Below are 15,214 nucleotides of genomic sequence, written 5' to 3'. Positions count from 1 at the left end.
TTCCCTTTTTCATTTATGTATCTGAAGAATGTCTTATCGCCTCTTTTCACTGACTGAGCTAATTTCTCTTCTGCCTGTGCTTTAGAAGCTCTTAGAACTTTTTTGGCCTCTCTCTGCCTAATCTTATAAATTTGCCTGTCATCCTCTTTTTTTTGTTTTTAATGATTTTGGCCACTTCTGCTGAGTACCACAGTGGTCTCTTCCTTTTTTTGCTTTTACTGACAAGCCTAATGCAATTATCTGTTGCCTTTAATAGTGCTACTTTTAAGTAGTCCCATTTCTCCTTGACTCCATTAAAACTGTTCCAATCTGATAGGGACTTGTATACCACTAATCTAATTTTAGAAATGTCTGTTTTTCTAAAATCTAAAACTTTTGTTTTTGTGTGGTGTGACTCAGTCACTGTACTTATAGTAAACCACACTGACTGGTAATCACTAGATCCCAAGCTTTCCCCTACAGTAATATCAGATACCAAATTCCCATTTGTGAATACTAAATCTAAAATGGCCTCCTTACGAGTTGGCTCCTCAACTACTTGCTGTAGAGATAATCCCAGTAGGGAATTTAGAATATCTGTACTCCTGGCAGAACTAGCTATTTTTCAGTTTACATAAGGAAGATTAAAGTCTCCCATAATGATAACTTCCCCTTTCAATGTAATTTTAGCTATTTCCTCAACTAGTAGATCATCTAATTCTTTGACTTGGCTAGGTGGTCTATATATCACACCTACACGAGTTACCTTATGATTATCAAGCTGCAAGGTAACTTAAACTGACTCTAAATTGGTCTTGCTAACTTGTATTAAATTAGATTTTATGCTATCTTTCACATATAGGGCCACCTCTCCCCCTGGCTTGCCTTCTCTGTCTTTCCTATATAGAGAGAACCCTGATATTGTTATATCCCAGTCATTACTCCCATTGAACCATGTTTCAGTAACATCCACTAAATCTATATTCTCAGATGCCATTTTAGACTCAAGTTCATTGATCTTATTCCTTAAACTGCGAGTATTTGTAGACAAGACACTGAGCTTGTCATTTCTTAACCTATGTGCTACTGGCATCTTCTGGCATTGTTCCGGGGGGCAGTCGGAATGCTGGATTATCAGTCCGACTGCCCCCCGGAACAATGCCAGAAGATGCTAGTAGCACATAGGTTCCTCAGTTATAGAGCATCTTTTCTTATAATGTTGCTGGTCTTGTTATTCTTTCTAGAAATGTATGAATACATTGACAATTGGGGGTTACCATTTCCCTTGTCAAAAGGGTGTGTTCTTACACACTTTGAATCTATCGGCACTGATTGGACAGTGTGAACATAAGGAGGGACGCACTCCCAACTGGTAACAGCCAGGTCTCAAATTTTTTCAACAAAAAATTTCTAGGTGGAATAACAGGAAAGGTACAACACAAAGATCTGTGCAAAGCAGCCTGTTGAAAGTTCCTGAGATAAAAGTTGTTGTACAGACTATGAACGATCAAAATATGGGAATTTTAAACTGATTAAATGTTTTTCCTACCTTTTTCCCACATGACCAGTCAAGGCCACCGTCATCTGTATTAGCCCCGAGGCATATGCAGGGTAACGATGCATTCATATCCGAAGGTAGGTCCAGTCTGACCCGTGTCAAAATTTACAACACCGTCCATATCTACATTTTTACATTTTAAGGGTCCATTCACACGTCCGTAGAATGGGTCCGGATCCGTTCCGCAACCTTGCGGAACGAATCCGGACCCATTCATTCACTATGGGGCCGGAAGAGATGCGGACAGCTCACAGTGTGCTGTCCGCATCAGCATTTCCGGAGCACGGCCCCGATCTTCCGGTCCGTGGCTCCCGCTGACCACAATACACTACGGATGTGTGAATGGACCCTAAAGGGCATCTGTCAGCAGATTTGTACCTATGACACTAGCTGACCTGTTACATGTGCGCTTGGCAGCTGAAGGCATCTCTGTTGGTTTTAATATATGAAAAAGAGTCTCTAGGAGCAACGTGGGCGTTGCCTTTACACCTAGAGGTTCTGCTCTCTCTGCAACTGCTGCGTCCTCTCCACTTTGACAGGACCAGGTATGATGATGTTTTCGCTGGCTGGTCCCGTCAGTCAAAGTGCAGAGGACGGGGCAGTTGCAGACAGAGCAGAGTCTCTAGGTGTAAAGGCAACGCCCCCGTTGCTCCTAGAGGCTCATTTGCATATATTAAAACATCATTTTTCTCAGCAATGCGGGCACTTATGAACATGGGACCAACACCGATGCCTTCAGCTGCCAAGTGCACATGTAACAGGTCAGCCAGTGTCATAGGTACAAATCTGCTGACAGATGCCCTTTAAAGGTGAGTGCTCATCTAGAAAGCCTTGTGCCTAATGATAGAGCTTCAACAATGATGCTCCGATATCAAATGGCCTTGCAATGGCTTTACATGGGTTGTCACATCCGGACAACCCCATTCCATATGTCCTTTTAAGGCATATGGTTGTCATAAAGGGTGGTGCTCAGGACCCCTATGTATGAGACAGGGCTAAGACTCTATGCATAGAGAAGCTTCTGGTATTACATGAAGAACTCATTTTCCCTAGAGTGTCCCACTTACCAATAACGGCTTACTTTTCAGGGTTAGACATCCAGAGCTGCCCACCTCTAGAGCACCTTCCAGAAGAGCAACCTCTTTCATTTAAGAAATGTTCCCCTTCATAATGAAAATCATAGTTTTTGAACTAATAGGATGTTCCAGTGTTTACACTGCCAAGCAGCTGAATGTGGGTGGGGCTCCAGCGTTACCGACAGCTCAGCCGTCTGGTCATTTATGCCTCACTACTGCATTGTGAGACTGCTGCATATGACTTCAGTCCTCTAAATTATCCTGTCTAGTACTGACTATTAATAGTAATGCTATTGTCCCCTCCAGACAGCATCTTTCACATGAGCGAGGATACATTTAACTTCAGATCCCAGAACAGCTTGGACAGATATCTTGACTATAACCTACTGAACGGTACTGTGCCGAATGGTAGCGTCTCAAGCGCTCAAAGCATGAACTCTCTGAACCATTCTCAGAATTTCATCCAAGCTTCTCCCATGTCCTCTAACCTCAGCATCACTGGCAATGACATCATGAGGTCGGACTACATCCCTAAATGCCGACACAGCGCCATCATCTTGCCTTCCTACCGGCAGACGCCAGACTACGAGACTGTGATGAGACAAATGAACAGGACTATTCACCCGGCCGACTGCCAGAGTCAGTCTTTACGAAACCTCAACATCGGGAATACACATGCCTACAGGCATCGGGAGAACCTGGTGTACAGTCAACCTGAAATTCAGGACCGGCCTCCGTACATGGTGTCTCAGTCTCCTTATGCTACTCAGTCCCATTTTGGTAACAAACCCCCACCTGAGCAAATGCTGCCTGGCCAGGGAGCTACAAACCCTGCTCATAGCAAGTCAATTTCCCATACTGTCAGCACTCCAGAATTGGCCAACATGCCACCACAGACTTTTAGCGCTGCCCACATGTTTAGGAACTTCTTGTCTAGGCCTCCACCACCTTACCCACCACCTCGACCTGCCAGTAGCACTCCTGACCTGGCCAGTCACAGACATAAACGTGTTAGCAGTAGTAGCCCTGACCTAGTTGCCCGAAAGGTTCAACAGTCGGTGAAAACTTTCCAAGAAGATAGCTCTCCTGTCGTTCGCCAATCTCTTCAGGAGGTCAGCGAACCATTAAAACCCCAAAAGCACCATCCAGTTATCAACAAGCGCCACAGTTTTGAAGTTATGAGCCACATGGTCCGCGGGATGGAAGCTATGACCTTAAAGTCACTAGCTGCACCGTTGCCTCGCAGGAATACCTTAAGAGAACAGATGCCCAATGAGGAAACCATGCAGAAAGCTCATGAGGTCCAGCAGCTCCCAATGTACCACCATAAGAAGACTATTTCGGATGCCACCATGCTTATACACAGTAGTGAGAGTGAAGAGGAGGAAGAGTCCCAAAAACCTGTGCCTCACACTTCATTTATCCAGGGAGTTCCTTATAGTGCCCAGCTGCAGGCCGCATTGGCACGCATACCAAATAAGCCACCACCGGAATATCCAGGCCCAAGGAAAAGTGTCAGCAATGGAGCCTTAAGGCACGATCCATCCTGCATATCTGCGGTCATAGCGAGAGCCAAGGCCATGAGTTCACGGCCATCCCAGACTCTCTGCATGTCCAGAAATGATCCGATACCTATAAATGGAACCTCCTTAGGGCCTTCAATTTCAGAACCAGATCTCACCAGCGTAAAAGAAAGGGTAAAAAAAGAACCGGTGAAAGAAAGGCCAGTGTCGGAGATGTTTTCTACGGAAGATGCCATTGTTGAGAGGGAAATCTTAATGAGGGTGAGTGAAAATGTATATGCATAAGGCCTCATGCACACGACCGTATGCATCTTCTGGTCCACAAATTGCAGATTCCGTCCATGTTGCATCTGCACTTTTTGCAGACCCATTGACTATAATGGGTCTGTTGTCCACATTTTGCAGCTGAGTATAGTACTTGTTCTAACCTTTTTGCAGAAGGGACATACGGATGCAGAAAGCACACGGATGATCTGTGTTTTTTCCGCATCCGTGTGTCCGTACGGCAAAAGATAGAACATGTACTATACTTGTCCCAATCCGTGTGTCCGTTCCGCAATAGATAGGACATGTCCTATACTTGTCCGCAACAAAATGTGGTGTTCATGCGGACCACATCCGTATTTTGCAGATCCGCAGTTTGTGGACTGGAAACGGACATGGTCGTGTGACCATGGGGGGGGGGGGGGTTGGGCTTTATGTAAATGGGGGCATATTGCTAAGATATGCCCCCATTGTGTGATAGGTGCAGGTCCCACCTCTGGGACCTGCACCTATCTTGTGAAGCCAGTAAAGTTCTGGCCAGGCAGTGCACCACCAAACGTTCCTATTGGCACGCCGAAAATAGCAGAGCCGCATGCTCAGCTTTTTGGGGAATTTCGATAGAATTGAATGGCAGAGGCCACTGCTTCCATCCACTTCTATGGGGGGGACGGAAATAATTGAGCCAGCGTTCGGCTATTTCAGGTGGCCCAATAGAAATGAATGGTGGGCAGCCGCGCATGCATGGTGTGCCCTCCTTTACTTTGCCGGCTGCGTTTAAGAGATAGGTGCGGGACCCGCACCTATCAGACAATGGGGGCATATCCTCGCGATATGCCCCCATTGTCTGAAAAGGGCATAACTCCTTGTTTCCACAAGAAAGTAACTTTTTCATCTTTTATTTTTTTTTGCCTTCTTTCTGTGCAAAATCTGTGGCATCAAGGCCGGCCTGCTCAGCAATGTCGCATGACCCATTTTTCTTTTCTGCAGACTCCCAAAACAGTTTGCATTTGTCTTTCATCTGCTTTACATCACCACTAGTCAGTCTCCTTCACCCTCTGACAGCTATAAATATAGTTTCCAGTAATTTCCCGCTCAGACTCCTTTACCCTCTGACAACTATAAGTATAGTCCCCAGTAATTTTGCAGTCCGACTCCTTCTCCCTCTGGCTGCTATAAATATACTCCTCAGTCATTTCCCAGACCAGACTTCTTCCCCCTCTGGGTGCTGTAAATATATATATATATATATATATATATGTGTATATATATATATACAGGTCCTTCTAAAAAAAATTGCATATTGTGATAAAGTTCATTATTTTCTGTAATGTACTGATAAACATTAGACTTTCATATATTTTAGATTCATTACACACAACTGAAGTAGTTCAAGCCTTTTATTGTTTTAATATTGATGATTTTGGCATACAGCTCATGAAAACCCAAAATTCCTATCTAAAAAAATTAGCATATCATGAAAAGGTTCTCTAAACGAGCTATTAACCTAATCATCTGAATCAACTAATTAACTCTAAACACCTGCAAAAGATTCCTGAGGCTTTTAAAAACTCCCAGCCTGGTTCATTACTCCAAACGGCAATCATGGGTAAGACTGCCGACCTGACTGCTGTCCAGAAGGCCATCATTGACACCCTCAAGCAAGAGGGTAAGACACAGAAAGAAATTTCTGAAGTAATAGGCTGTTCCCAGAGTGCTGTATCAAGGCACCTCAGTGGGAAGTCTGTGGGAAGGAAAAAGTGTGGCAGAAAACGCTGCACAACGAGAAGAGGTGACCGGACCCTGAGGAAGATTGTGGAGAAGGACCGATTCCAGACCTTGGGGGACCTGCGGAAGCAGTGGACTGAGTCTGGAGTAGAAACATCCAGAGCCACCGTGTACAGGCGTGTGCAGGAAATGGGCTACAGGTGCCGCATTCCCCAGGTCAAGCCACTTTTGAACCAGAAACAGCGGCAGAAGCGCCTGACCTGGGCTACAGAGAAGCAGCACTGGACTGTTGCATGTCATTCGGAAATCAAGGTGCCAGAGTCTGGAGGAAGACTGGGGAGAGGGAAATGCCAAAATGTCAAGTACCCACAGTCAGTAATGGTCTGGGGTGCCATGTCAGCTGCTGGTGTTGGTCCACTGTGTTTTATCAAGGGCAGGGTCAATGCAGCTAGCTATCAGGAGGTTTTGGAGCACTTCATGCTTCCATCTGCTGTAAAGCTTTATGGAGATGAAGATTTCATTTTTCAGCACGACCTGGCACCTGCTCACAGTGCCAACACCACTGGTAAATGGTTTACTGACCATAGTATTACTGTGCTCAATTGGCCTGCCAACTCTCCTGACCTGAACCCCATAGAGAATCTGTGGGATATTGGGAAGAGAAAGTTGAGAGACGCAAGACCCAACACTCTGGATGAGCTTAAGGCCGCTATCGAAGCATCCTGGGCCTCCATAACACCTCAGCAGGCCACAGGCTGATTGCCTCCATGCCACGCCGCATTGAAGCAGTCATTTCTGCAAAAGGATTCCCGACCAAGTATTGAGTGCAGAACTGAACATAATTATTTGAAGGTTGACTTTTTTTGTATTAAAAACACTTTTCTTTTATTGGTCGGATGAAATATGCTAATTTTTTTAGATAGGAATTTTGGGTTTTCATGAGCTGTATGCCAAAATCATCAATATTAAAACAATAAAAGGCTTGAACTACTTCAGTTGTGTGTAATGAATCTAAAATATATGACAGTCTAATGTTTATCAGTACATTACAGAAAATAATGAACTTTATCACAATATGCAATTTTTTTTAGAAGGACCTGTGTATATATATAATATATATATATATATATATATAGTGCCCAGTAATTTGCAGTCAGATTCCATCCCCCTCTGGTGGCTCTAACAATAGTCCCCTGTAATTTCCCAGTCAGATTCCAAACCTAGCTGGCTGCTATAAATATAGTTATGAGTAATTTCCCAGTCAGACTCCTTCTGCCTCTGGCTGCTATAAATATATCGTTCACAGTAATTTCCCAGTCAGACTCCTTACCCCTCTAGCTGCTTGTATAGTTCCAAGTAATTTCCTAGTCAGACTCCTTTACCTACTGACATATATAAATATAGCCCCCAGTAACTTCCCAGTCAGCCTCCTTCCCAGTTTCATAGGTGCACATGCGCACGGATATAAACTATCAACAATTTTTCAAGAAACAGCACCACTCTTCTACACTGGCTGTGCCTGGTATTGCAGCTCATCCCCATTTACTTGAATGTTTAGGAGCTGCAGTACCAGACATTGCCTACCAGATGGCATGGAGCTGTTTTTAGAAGAAAAAAAAGAGACTCTTGTTCTAACTCTGGAGGCCTTTACCATTAGGTATCAAATTTATCTGATATTTTGGGTGATTCCTGACTTCTGACTCGCACGTTTTTGCCTCAGATTGACCTTAAAGGGAACCTGTCACCGGGATTTTGTGTATAGAGCTGAGGACATGGGTTGCTAGATGGTCGCTAGCACATCCACAATACCCAGTCCCCATAGCTCTGTGTGCTTTTATTGTGTAAAAAAACACTATTTGATACAAATGCAAATTAACCTGAGATGAGTCCTGTACGTCAGATGAGTCAGGGACAGGACTCATCTCAGGTTAATTTGCATATGTATCAAATCGTTTTTTTTACACAATAAAAGCACACAGAGCTATGGGGACTGGGTATAGCGGATGTGCTAGCGGCCATCTAGCAACCCATGTCCTCAGCTCTATACAAAAAATCCCGGTGACAGGTTCCCTTTAAGGGGTTCTCCGGGAATTAGGAAAATGAAAATACTTGGATATTACTTTAGTATAAATAGATTCCCAAATAAATTTCATTAGCTATAATGGTTCATTTTGTCTAGAGAGCAATCATTAGGAGAAATAAAATGGCCGCCGTCTTATTAGCGCACACAAAACCTGTCCTAAATCGCACAGGAGGAGGGGTTACTTCACAACACTGAGGTCAAGAGCTGCCTTAGGCCTCATGCACACGACAGTATTTTTTTGCGGTCCGCAAAAAGGGGTTCCGTTGTTCCGTGATCAGTTTCCGTTTTTGTTTCCGTGTGTCTTCCTTTATTTTTGGAGGATCACCAGACATGAAGGAAAGTAAAAAAAAAAGTCTAAGTCAAGTTTGCCATGAAAATGATAGGAAAAAAACGGACGCGGATGACAATCTTGTGTGCCTCCGCGTTTTTTCACTGACCCATTGACTTGAATGGGTCCGCGAACCGTTTTCCGTGAAAAAAATAGGACAGGTTATATTTTTTTGACAGACTGGAACCACGGATCACGGACGCGGATGACAAACGGTGCATTAGCCTAGTTTTCAATGGACCCATTGAAAGTCAATGGGTCCACAGAAAATCACAAAAAAACGGAACAACGGACACAGAATGAAACAACGGTTGTGTGCATGAGGCCTCATCCTCCTCTCTGCTCTGCTTGTCAGGGATTATGATCCTGAATACAGATAAGATCTTCAGCTGAATCTCTGTAGGAATGAAGGTCGTGAGGAGACCTGAAGTACAGAGAGGATGGACAGGACAGACTGCGGTAATGGAGACTGCTGCCATTATCTACACCCCCACTATCCTCTCTGTACTTCATGTATCCTAATGAGCTCCATTTCTACAGAGATTCATCTGAAGATCATATTAAGCTGTATTCAGGATCATAATCCCTGACAAGTAAGAGAGGAAGATGGTGCAGCTCTTTAACCTGTCCTCCTGTGTAATTAGGACAGGTTTTGTGTGTACTAATAGGACGGCGGCCATTTTATTTTTCCTAATGATTGCTCCCCGGACAAAACAAGCCATTATAACTAACTAAAGGTATTTGGTAATATATTTATAATGAATTAATCACTAATAGGTCAGATAATGTAACAATTGCTGTCACCGGGATACTCTATTACTTTAACATATGCCACACAGAAAAAGTAAATACACGTCCCATAAGTTAAAAAATATATAATCTTTATTTAAAAAAATCACAACTCAAACATGATGCTAATATAATGACAAAAAATGACTGATGAGCATATAGTGAATATGTCCAAATTATAACACCACCTGATCCTAATATATATGAAGCTCTAAAGGTAATGAATCTATGGAACAATGCTATGGAATCTATGGAACCTTCTACTCTGTGTATTCTTTTGTTCACCGCTCCCTGGACTAGCATCGTTCCATAGATTCATTACCTTTACCCTAAGTTCACACCTGAGCGTTTTACAGCGCGTTCAAACGCGCTGTAAAACGCTCAACACGTGAAAACCAATGCTTCCCTATGGCCCTGGTTCACACTTGAGCGTTTTACAGCGCGTACGATCGCGCTGTAAAACGCCCGACGCATAAACAAGTTCTTGAGCTTTTTTTTGGGCGTTTGTCGCGCGTTTTGGCCATAGACTCATTGGACAACACTGCAGTCAATCACACAAACGCGCGTTAAACGCGCGTTTACTATTGCAAAAAACGCGCGACAAATACGCGCGTAAAACGCGCGTCTCAGAAACGCTCAGGTGTGAACCCAGGGTTAGAGCTTCATATATATTAGGATCAGGTGGTGGTATAATTTTGGACATATTCACTATATGCTCATCAGTCATTATATTAGCATCATGTTTGAGTTTTTTGAATAAAGATTATATATTTTTTAACTTATGGGACGTGTATTTACTCTTTTCTGTGTGGCATATATTTATAATGAAGTAATATTTAAGTATTCTCATTTTCTTAATTCCCGGAGAACCCTTTTAAGTGCAGATAATCTGAGCACTTAACGATCCTGAAGCCAGTCCAATGCACTTCATGAAAAACGTGTTTGTACCAATCAGGGGAATGCAGCCTACGTGTCCGTTTTAGCTCACGTTCTACGTGTGCTTTTATCGGCGGCTGCATTTTTTTCCTTTCAGCGCAGTGTTGTTGGTTTTTAGATTAAAAACATTCCAGTATTTGCTGGCACGACTGACAACGATGAAAACTTGCCTTTTCTTGCCAAAAGAATTTACAGAAGCAGGAGATGGCGGCCCTGGAGGCTCAGAAGAGGCCCTTGATGTTGGCAGCGTTGAATGGACTCTCTGTTTCCAGAATTCCTGTGCCCGAGGACAGGCAGGATGACACTGTGATGGTGCCAATGGACGAGAGGGTAAGAGAATGTTCTGCTGACTTGTTTTTTTTTCACGGCACATGTAAAGTTTGTTTCCTTTTGAATCTGTCAGGCGGCTGGGACTTGTCCACCTCTGACATGGTGTCCTCCTATGTCACCACTTTTGGCTTCTCCTCCTTGTAAGAAATATAGAATGGCCTGGTCTATGCCCGACCAAGCCTCTTTGGCCCTTTTTCTGCGAACGTTGGGCCCTATTTATGGAACCAGTCTTTGTTGCCTGTAGTAACCAATCAGAGCTCTGCTTTCATTTTTCCAGAGTAATTTAGGAAATAAAAGCTGCGCTGTGATTAGTTGCTATGGGCAACAAAGGCAATTGAGCCTATGCCTTGAGTATTCTGAATCCAACGGGTTGCACGAGATGTGCTGTCTGACAACCCTATATAACAAGCTGTAGTTGCTATCCAGCGTTTCTATAGCAACCAGACTGTCCAACTGGGAGCTGCCCTAGGAATACGCTGGCAGCAGGGAAGGGGCAAAGCAGGTTGGCAGCAGCCAATGTCGATCCACAGTAGTAATTAGATTTTTTTTCCTCTTTAGAGATGTTCTCCAGGACTGTAAGGTTGATGGCCTCTCCCAGGATAAGTAATCAAATCTGATCTGAGACCCCCACCTGTCAGGACAATGGACATGTGTAAACAATGAAGGGGCGCTGCAGTCCCTTCACTGTGCAGATCTTTGGTGGTCCAAGTGCCCAAACCCCCGCCCAATATACATTGATTTCATATCCTACAGGTGTTATATTTCTGGAGAACTCCCACCTAAATTAAAGGGGTTGTCAAGAATTAGAAAAAGATGGCTGCTTTCTTCCAAAAACTGTAAAGAGTGGTTAGGTGCCATTTCTGGAAGAAAGCTGACATGTTTTTCCAATCCTGGACCACTCCTTTAAGACTAGAATCCCTATTGTTTAATTTAATTAAAAAAAGTGCTAAAAAGTGTTAGCTCCTCCTCCACCGGCTATACCCCCTCCAGCCAGGAGAGAGCATATCAGTTTTTAGCTTAGTGTCGTAGGAGGAAGACCTCCTACGACACTAAGCTAAAAACTGATATGTTCCTACGACACTAAGCTAAAAACTGATATGTTCCTTTTGTTATTTTTTTTCTTTTTTCCCTTTCCCTTTTAGGTAGGGGAAACAGAGGCGCCTAGCCTGTCTACCCCGGGAGCAAGGCCAGTGTCAGAATCCCTCGCCGCCCGACCTCCCCAAGAAGAAAAGGTGGACCAGGGCAGCCCAGCTCCCCTGCTTCCCGCCAGCCTAAGGGTCACCTGGATCCGACAAGACCCCCGCCATTCCAGTCTCCTGGGTGCCAGCTTCTGAAGAGGTGACCCTGCTGGAACTTGGAGGAGGGGTGAAGAGAAGAGGATGAAGATGGGGTGACTACTCTGGATTAGGTGAGTATTATCTGCACCCTCCATTCCTCCATCCCCTCCCCCCTCCCTTCCCTTCGTCCCCTCACCCTTCGGTCGAGATTAGGATACTTCCAGACCCTTTTTTTGGTATTCTATGGGGGACATGGGTAATACTGATCCCCTGGTAGGGCACCCTCCTGGCTTCTTGGGGCCCGCCTTACCATTCCGGCCGGCGCCCCCAACTTTAGCCCCTGGTCCCGTTTCGTGCCTACACTGTCCCGGGCTCCAGCCCGTGCTTCCCAGCCCACGGGCGGACCAGCGGCGCCTCTGGCGCCCCATTCGGAGCCCCCTCCGTTCTCCGGCCGACCGGAAGTGGCTGCCGGCCGGCCGCATGTCCCAAATTTAGGTCCTAGCTTCCAGGGTGGGTAAGGCGCAACTTGCGCCTCCCCCTCTGACGTGAAGGGTTGGAGCATACTGCAGGACCGCAGCTTCACAGCAGAATCCAGCTTCAGCCGGCAGCACCTCCCATCAGGGAACACAGGACCTGGGTCCCCTGCATGTCTGGTAGGACGGTTCCCCCCCCTCCCCAGCAGTGAGCTCAGCCGTAGTAGCCATGTCCGAACCCACTAGGGACCCCCGTCTGCCATCGGCCGCCACTTACTATGCATGTGTCAAATGCAATATTAAGTTCCCGCGCGGCCAACCGGGACTCTGTTTGCTCCGTATGGGGGGGTCGCCTACTCCTTTTTCAGGAAGTGTGGCGGGCCCACATCTTTGACGTATAGGCGCTCGAGATCGTAACCTCGGGTTACAAAATTGAGTTTGCATCCTCTTTTTCACATCATTTCTTCCCCTCCCAGGGATCCAGGTCAGACGGCAGCCTTTTTCGAGGCCATCCAGTCTCTCTTCGCGCGAGGTGTGATTGTCCCGGTTCCTTTGGCGGAACAATTCACGGGTTTCTATTCCAACCTGCTTGTCGTCCCCCAAAAAAGAGGGGTCAGTTCGCCCCGGTTCTGGACCTCAAGTTGCTGAAACGGTTTCTCCGGGTGCAACAGAATGGAGTCCCTTCATTCCGTGATTGCTTCTCTGGAACGGGGCGAATTCCTCTCTTCCATAGACATTTGGGATGTGTACTTACACGTCCCAATTGCTCCGGCACATCAGCGGTTCCTCTGCTTTGCAGTGGGCCGCCACCAATATCAGTTCGTCGCCCTTCCCTTTTGCCTGGCGACGGCGCCGCAACAAAGTTTCTCGCTCCTCTATTGGAACATCGCCCTGATCCCGTATCTGGACAACATCCTGGTCAAAGCGGCGTCCTTTGGGCAAAACAAAGACAGCCTGCTTATCACCCTGGATACCATGGCGCGGTTTGGGTGGTTGGTGAACTTCCAAAAGTCTTCACTGTGTCCTGCCAGACACGGCAGTGGCAGTGGTGCGCCTGCCTCGGGACAAGAGGCTGGCCCTTTGTCGGTCTATCAGTCTTCTACTGCAGTGCAGGACCCCGTCAATTCGGTTCTGCATGAAGGTCCTGGAGGCATTGGTCGTTTCTTTCGAAGCTGTTCCATTTGCCCAATTTCACACTCGGTCACTTCAGCGGGCAATCTTGCAGGAGTCTCTGGACCGTCACATAGTCTTACCTCCAAAGGTGCGGTCGGCAATCAGGTGGTGGCTTTCAACCCCAACCCTGGAGTCGGGAAAATCCTTTCTTCCGATCTCGTGGACGGTCATCACAACCGATGCCAGCCTCCAAGGGGTGTGGTCTCAGTCGGAGTCCAAACTTCCCATCAACATATTGGAGCTCCGGGCCATTCATCTGCCCTTTCTTCATTGGACCCCTCTCCTCCTAGGCCGGCCGATCAGGGTACAGTCCGACAATGCCACGGCAGTGGCCTATATCAATCATCAAGGAGGAACTCGCAGTCAAGCAGTGATGGCGGAGTCGGACAAGATCCTGAGGTGGGCGGAGGCCCACATACCAGCTCTGTCGGCAGTCTACATTCCAGGAGTGGAAAACTGGACAGCGGATTTCCTCAGTCGTACGACTGTGGACCCGGAGGAATGGTCTCTACACCTGGAGGTGTTTCAAGAGATCTGCCTCAGGTGGGTGGAGTCAACCAGAGGTGGACTTGATGGCTTCTGGACTCAACCACAAGCTCCCCGTCTTCTTCTCTCGAACAAGAGATCCAAAGGCACACGCAGTAGAAGCACTGGTGGCACCATGGAATGGGTTCTCTCTGGTGTACGTGTTTCTGCCTCTCCCCCTCCTGCCCCGAGTCTTACGCAGAATCAAGACGGAGGGCATCCAGATGGTCCTCATTGCTCCAGACTTGCCCCGTCGCGTGTGGTACACAGACGTCGTTCGTCTCCTGGGAGACACTCCGTGGCGTCTTCCGCTCAAACCTGATCTTCTCTCTCTGGGTCCTGTCTTCCACCAGCATTTAGAGACACTTTGTTTAATGGCGTGGCTGTTGAAACCGCCATTCTGAAGCCACGTGGTTTCTCTGACAGAGTCATCCGCACTATGGTTAAGGAAGCTGGTGTCGTCCAGAATCTACTACCGGACCTGGAAGTCCTTTTTGCGTTTCTGTGAAGAACGTAGCCTCCCACCGCTACGCTTCTCTTTTCCTGTCTTCCTCTCCTTTCTGCAATCGGGTTTGGATTTGGGCCTTGCCCTCAGTTCCTTGAAGGATCAGGTTTCAGCGCTTTCAATTTTCTTCCAGTGACCGCTGGTACTAAAGGCTCCGGTTAAGACATTCCTACAGGGGGTGGCCCACACCGTCCCTCCTTATCGTCCCCCATTGACTTGAACTTGGTGCTGGGCTCCCTCCAGCCGGCTCCGTTTGAGCCTTTGGACACAGTGCCCCTCCGTATTCTCTCCTGGAGAGTTGGCAGCGTTTGAGAGTTGGCAGCACTGCCCTGTACAGAACCCTTCTTTATTCTGCATGAAGACAAGGCAGAACTCCGTCCCATGCCCTCCTTTCAACCGAAAGTAGTCTCTGTCTTTCACGTCAACAAAGACATCGTTCTTCCGACATTCTGTCCATCTCCTTCGCATCCGGGAGAGCAGGCTCTCCACCAGCTGGACGTGGTTAGAGCCCTAAGGACTTACTTATCTATCTTGAGGACTTTTCGCCGGACAGAGTCTCTGTTAGTTATTCCGGAAGGGCCACGTCAAGGTCTGGCGGCCTCCAAAGTGACGATTGCCAGGTGGATCCGGTTGGCAATTGCTGAGGCTTACCGCGCCCGGGGCAAGGCTC

General features: G+C 46.6%; 1 protein-coding gene across 2 annotated transcripts in view; it reads left to right on the top strand.

The window, feature by feature from the left end:
- Nucleotides 1-15,214, top strand: part of PTPN14 (protein tyrosine phosphatase non-receptor type 14) — a 111,971-nt gene that overhangs the window by 85,257 nt on the left and 11,500 nt on the right. The window contains exons 12-15 of one of the 2 annotated variants that reach the window (XM_044290783.1): nucleotides 1,548-1,614; nucleotides 2,920-4,397; nucleotides 10,448-10,591; nucleotides 11,734-11,943. In XM_044290783.1, the coding sequence (XP_044146718.1) occupies nucleotides 1,548-1,614; nucleotides 2,920-4,397; nucleotides 10,448-10,591; nucleotides 11,734-11,925 (1,881 nt within the window). In that variant the 3' untranslated portion in view covers nucleotides 11,926-11,943. Of the gene's footprint in view, nucleotides 1-1,547; nucleotides 1,615-2,919; nucleotides 4,398-10,447; nucleotides 10,592-11,733; nucleotides 11,944-15,214 lie in introns of those variants that run through there. The other variant, XM_044290782.1, reaches the window with a different exon arrangement.

This window comes from Bufo gargarizans, chromosome 4 (assembly GCF_014858855.1).
Source record: "Bufo gargarizans isolate SCDJY-AF-19 chromosome 4, ASM1485885v1, whole genome shotgun sequence".
Classification (NCBI taxonomy): domain Eukaryota; kingdom Metazoa; phylum Chordata; class Amphibia; order Anura; family Bufonidae; genus Bufo; species Bufo gargarizans.
Note: the sequence above shows the minus strand (reverse complement) of the source record. Positions and strands in the feature narration are given on the sequence as shown.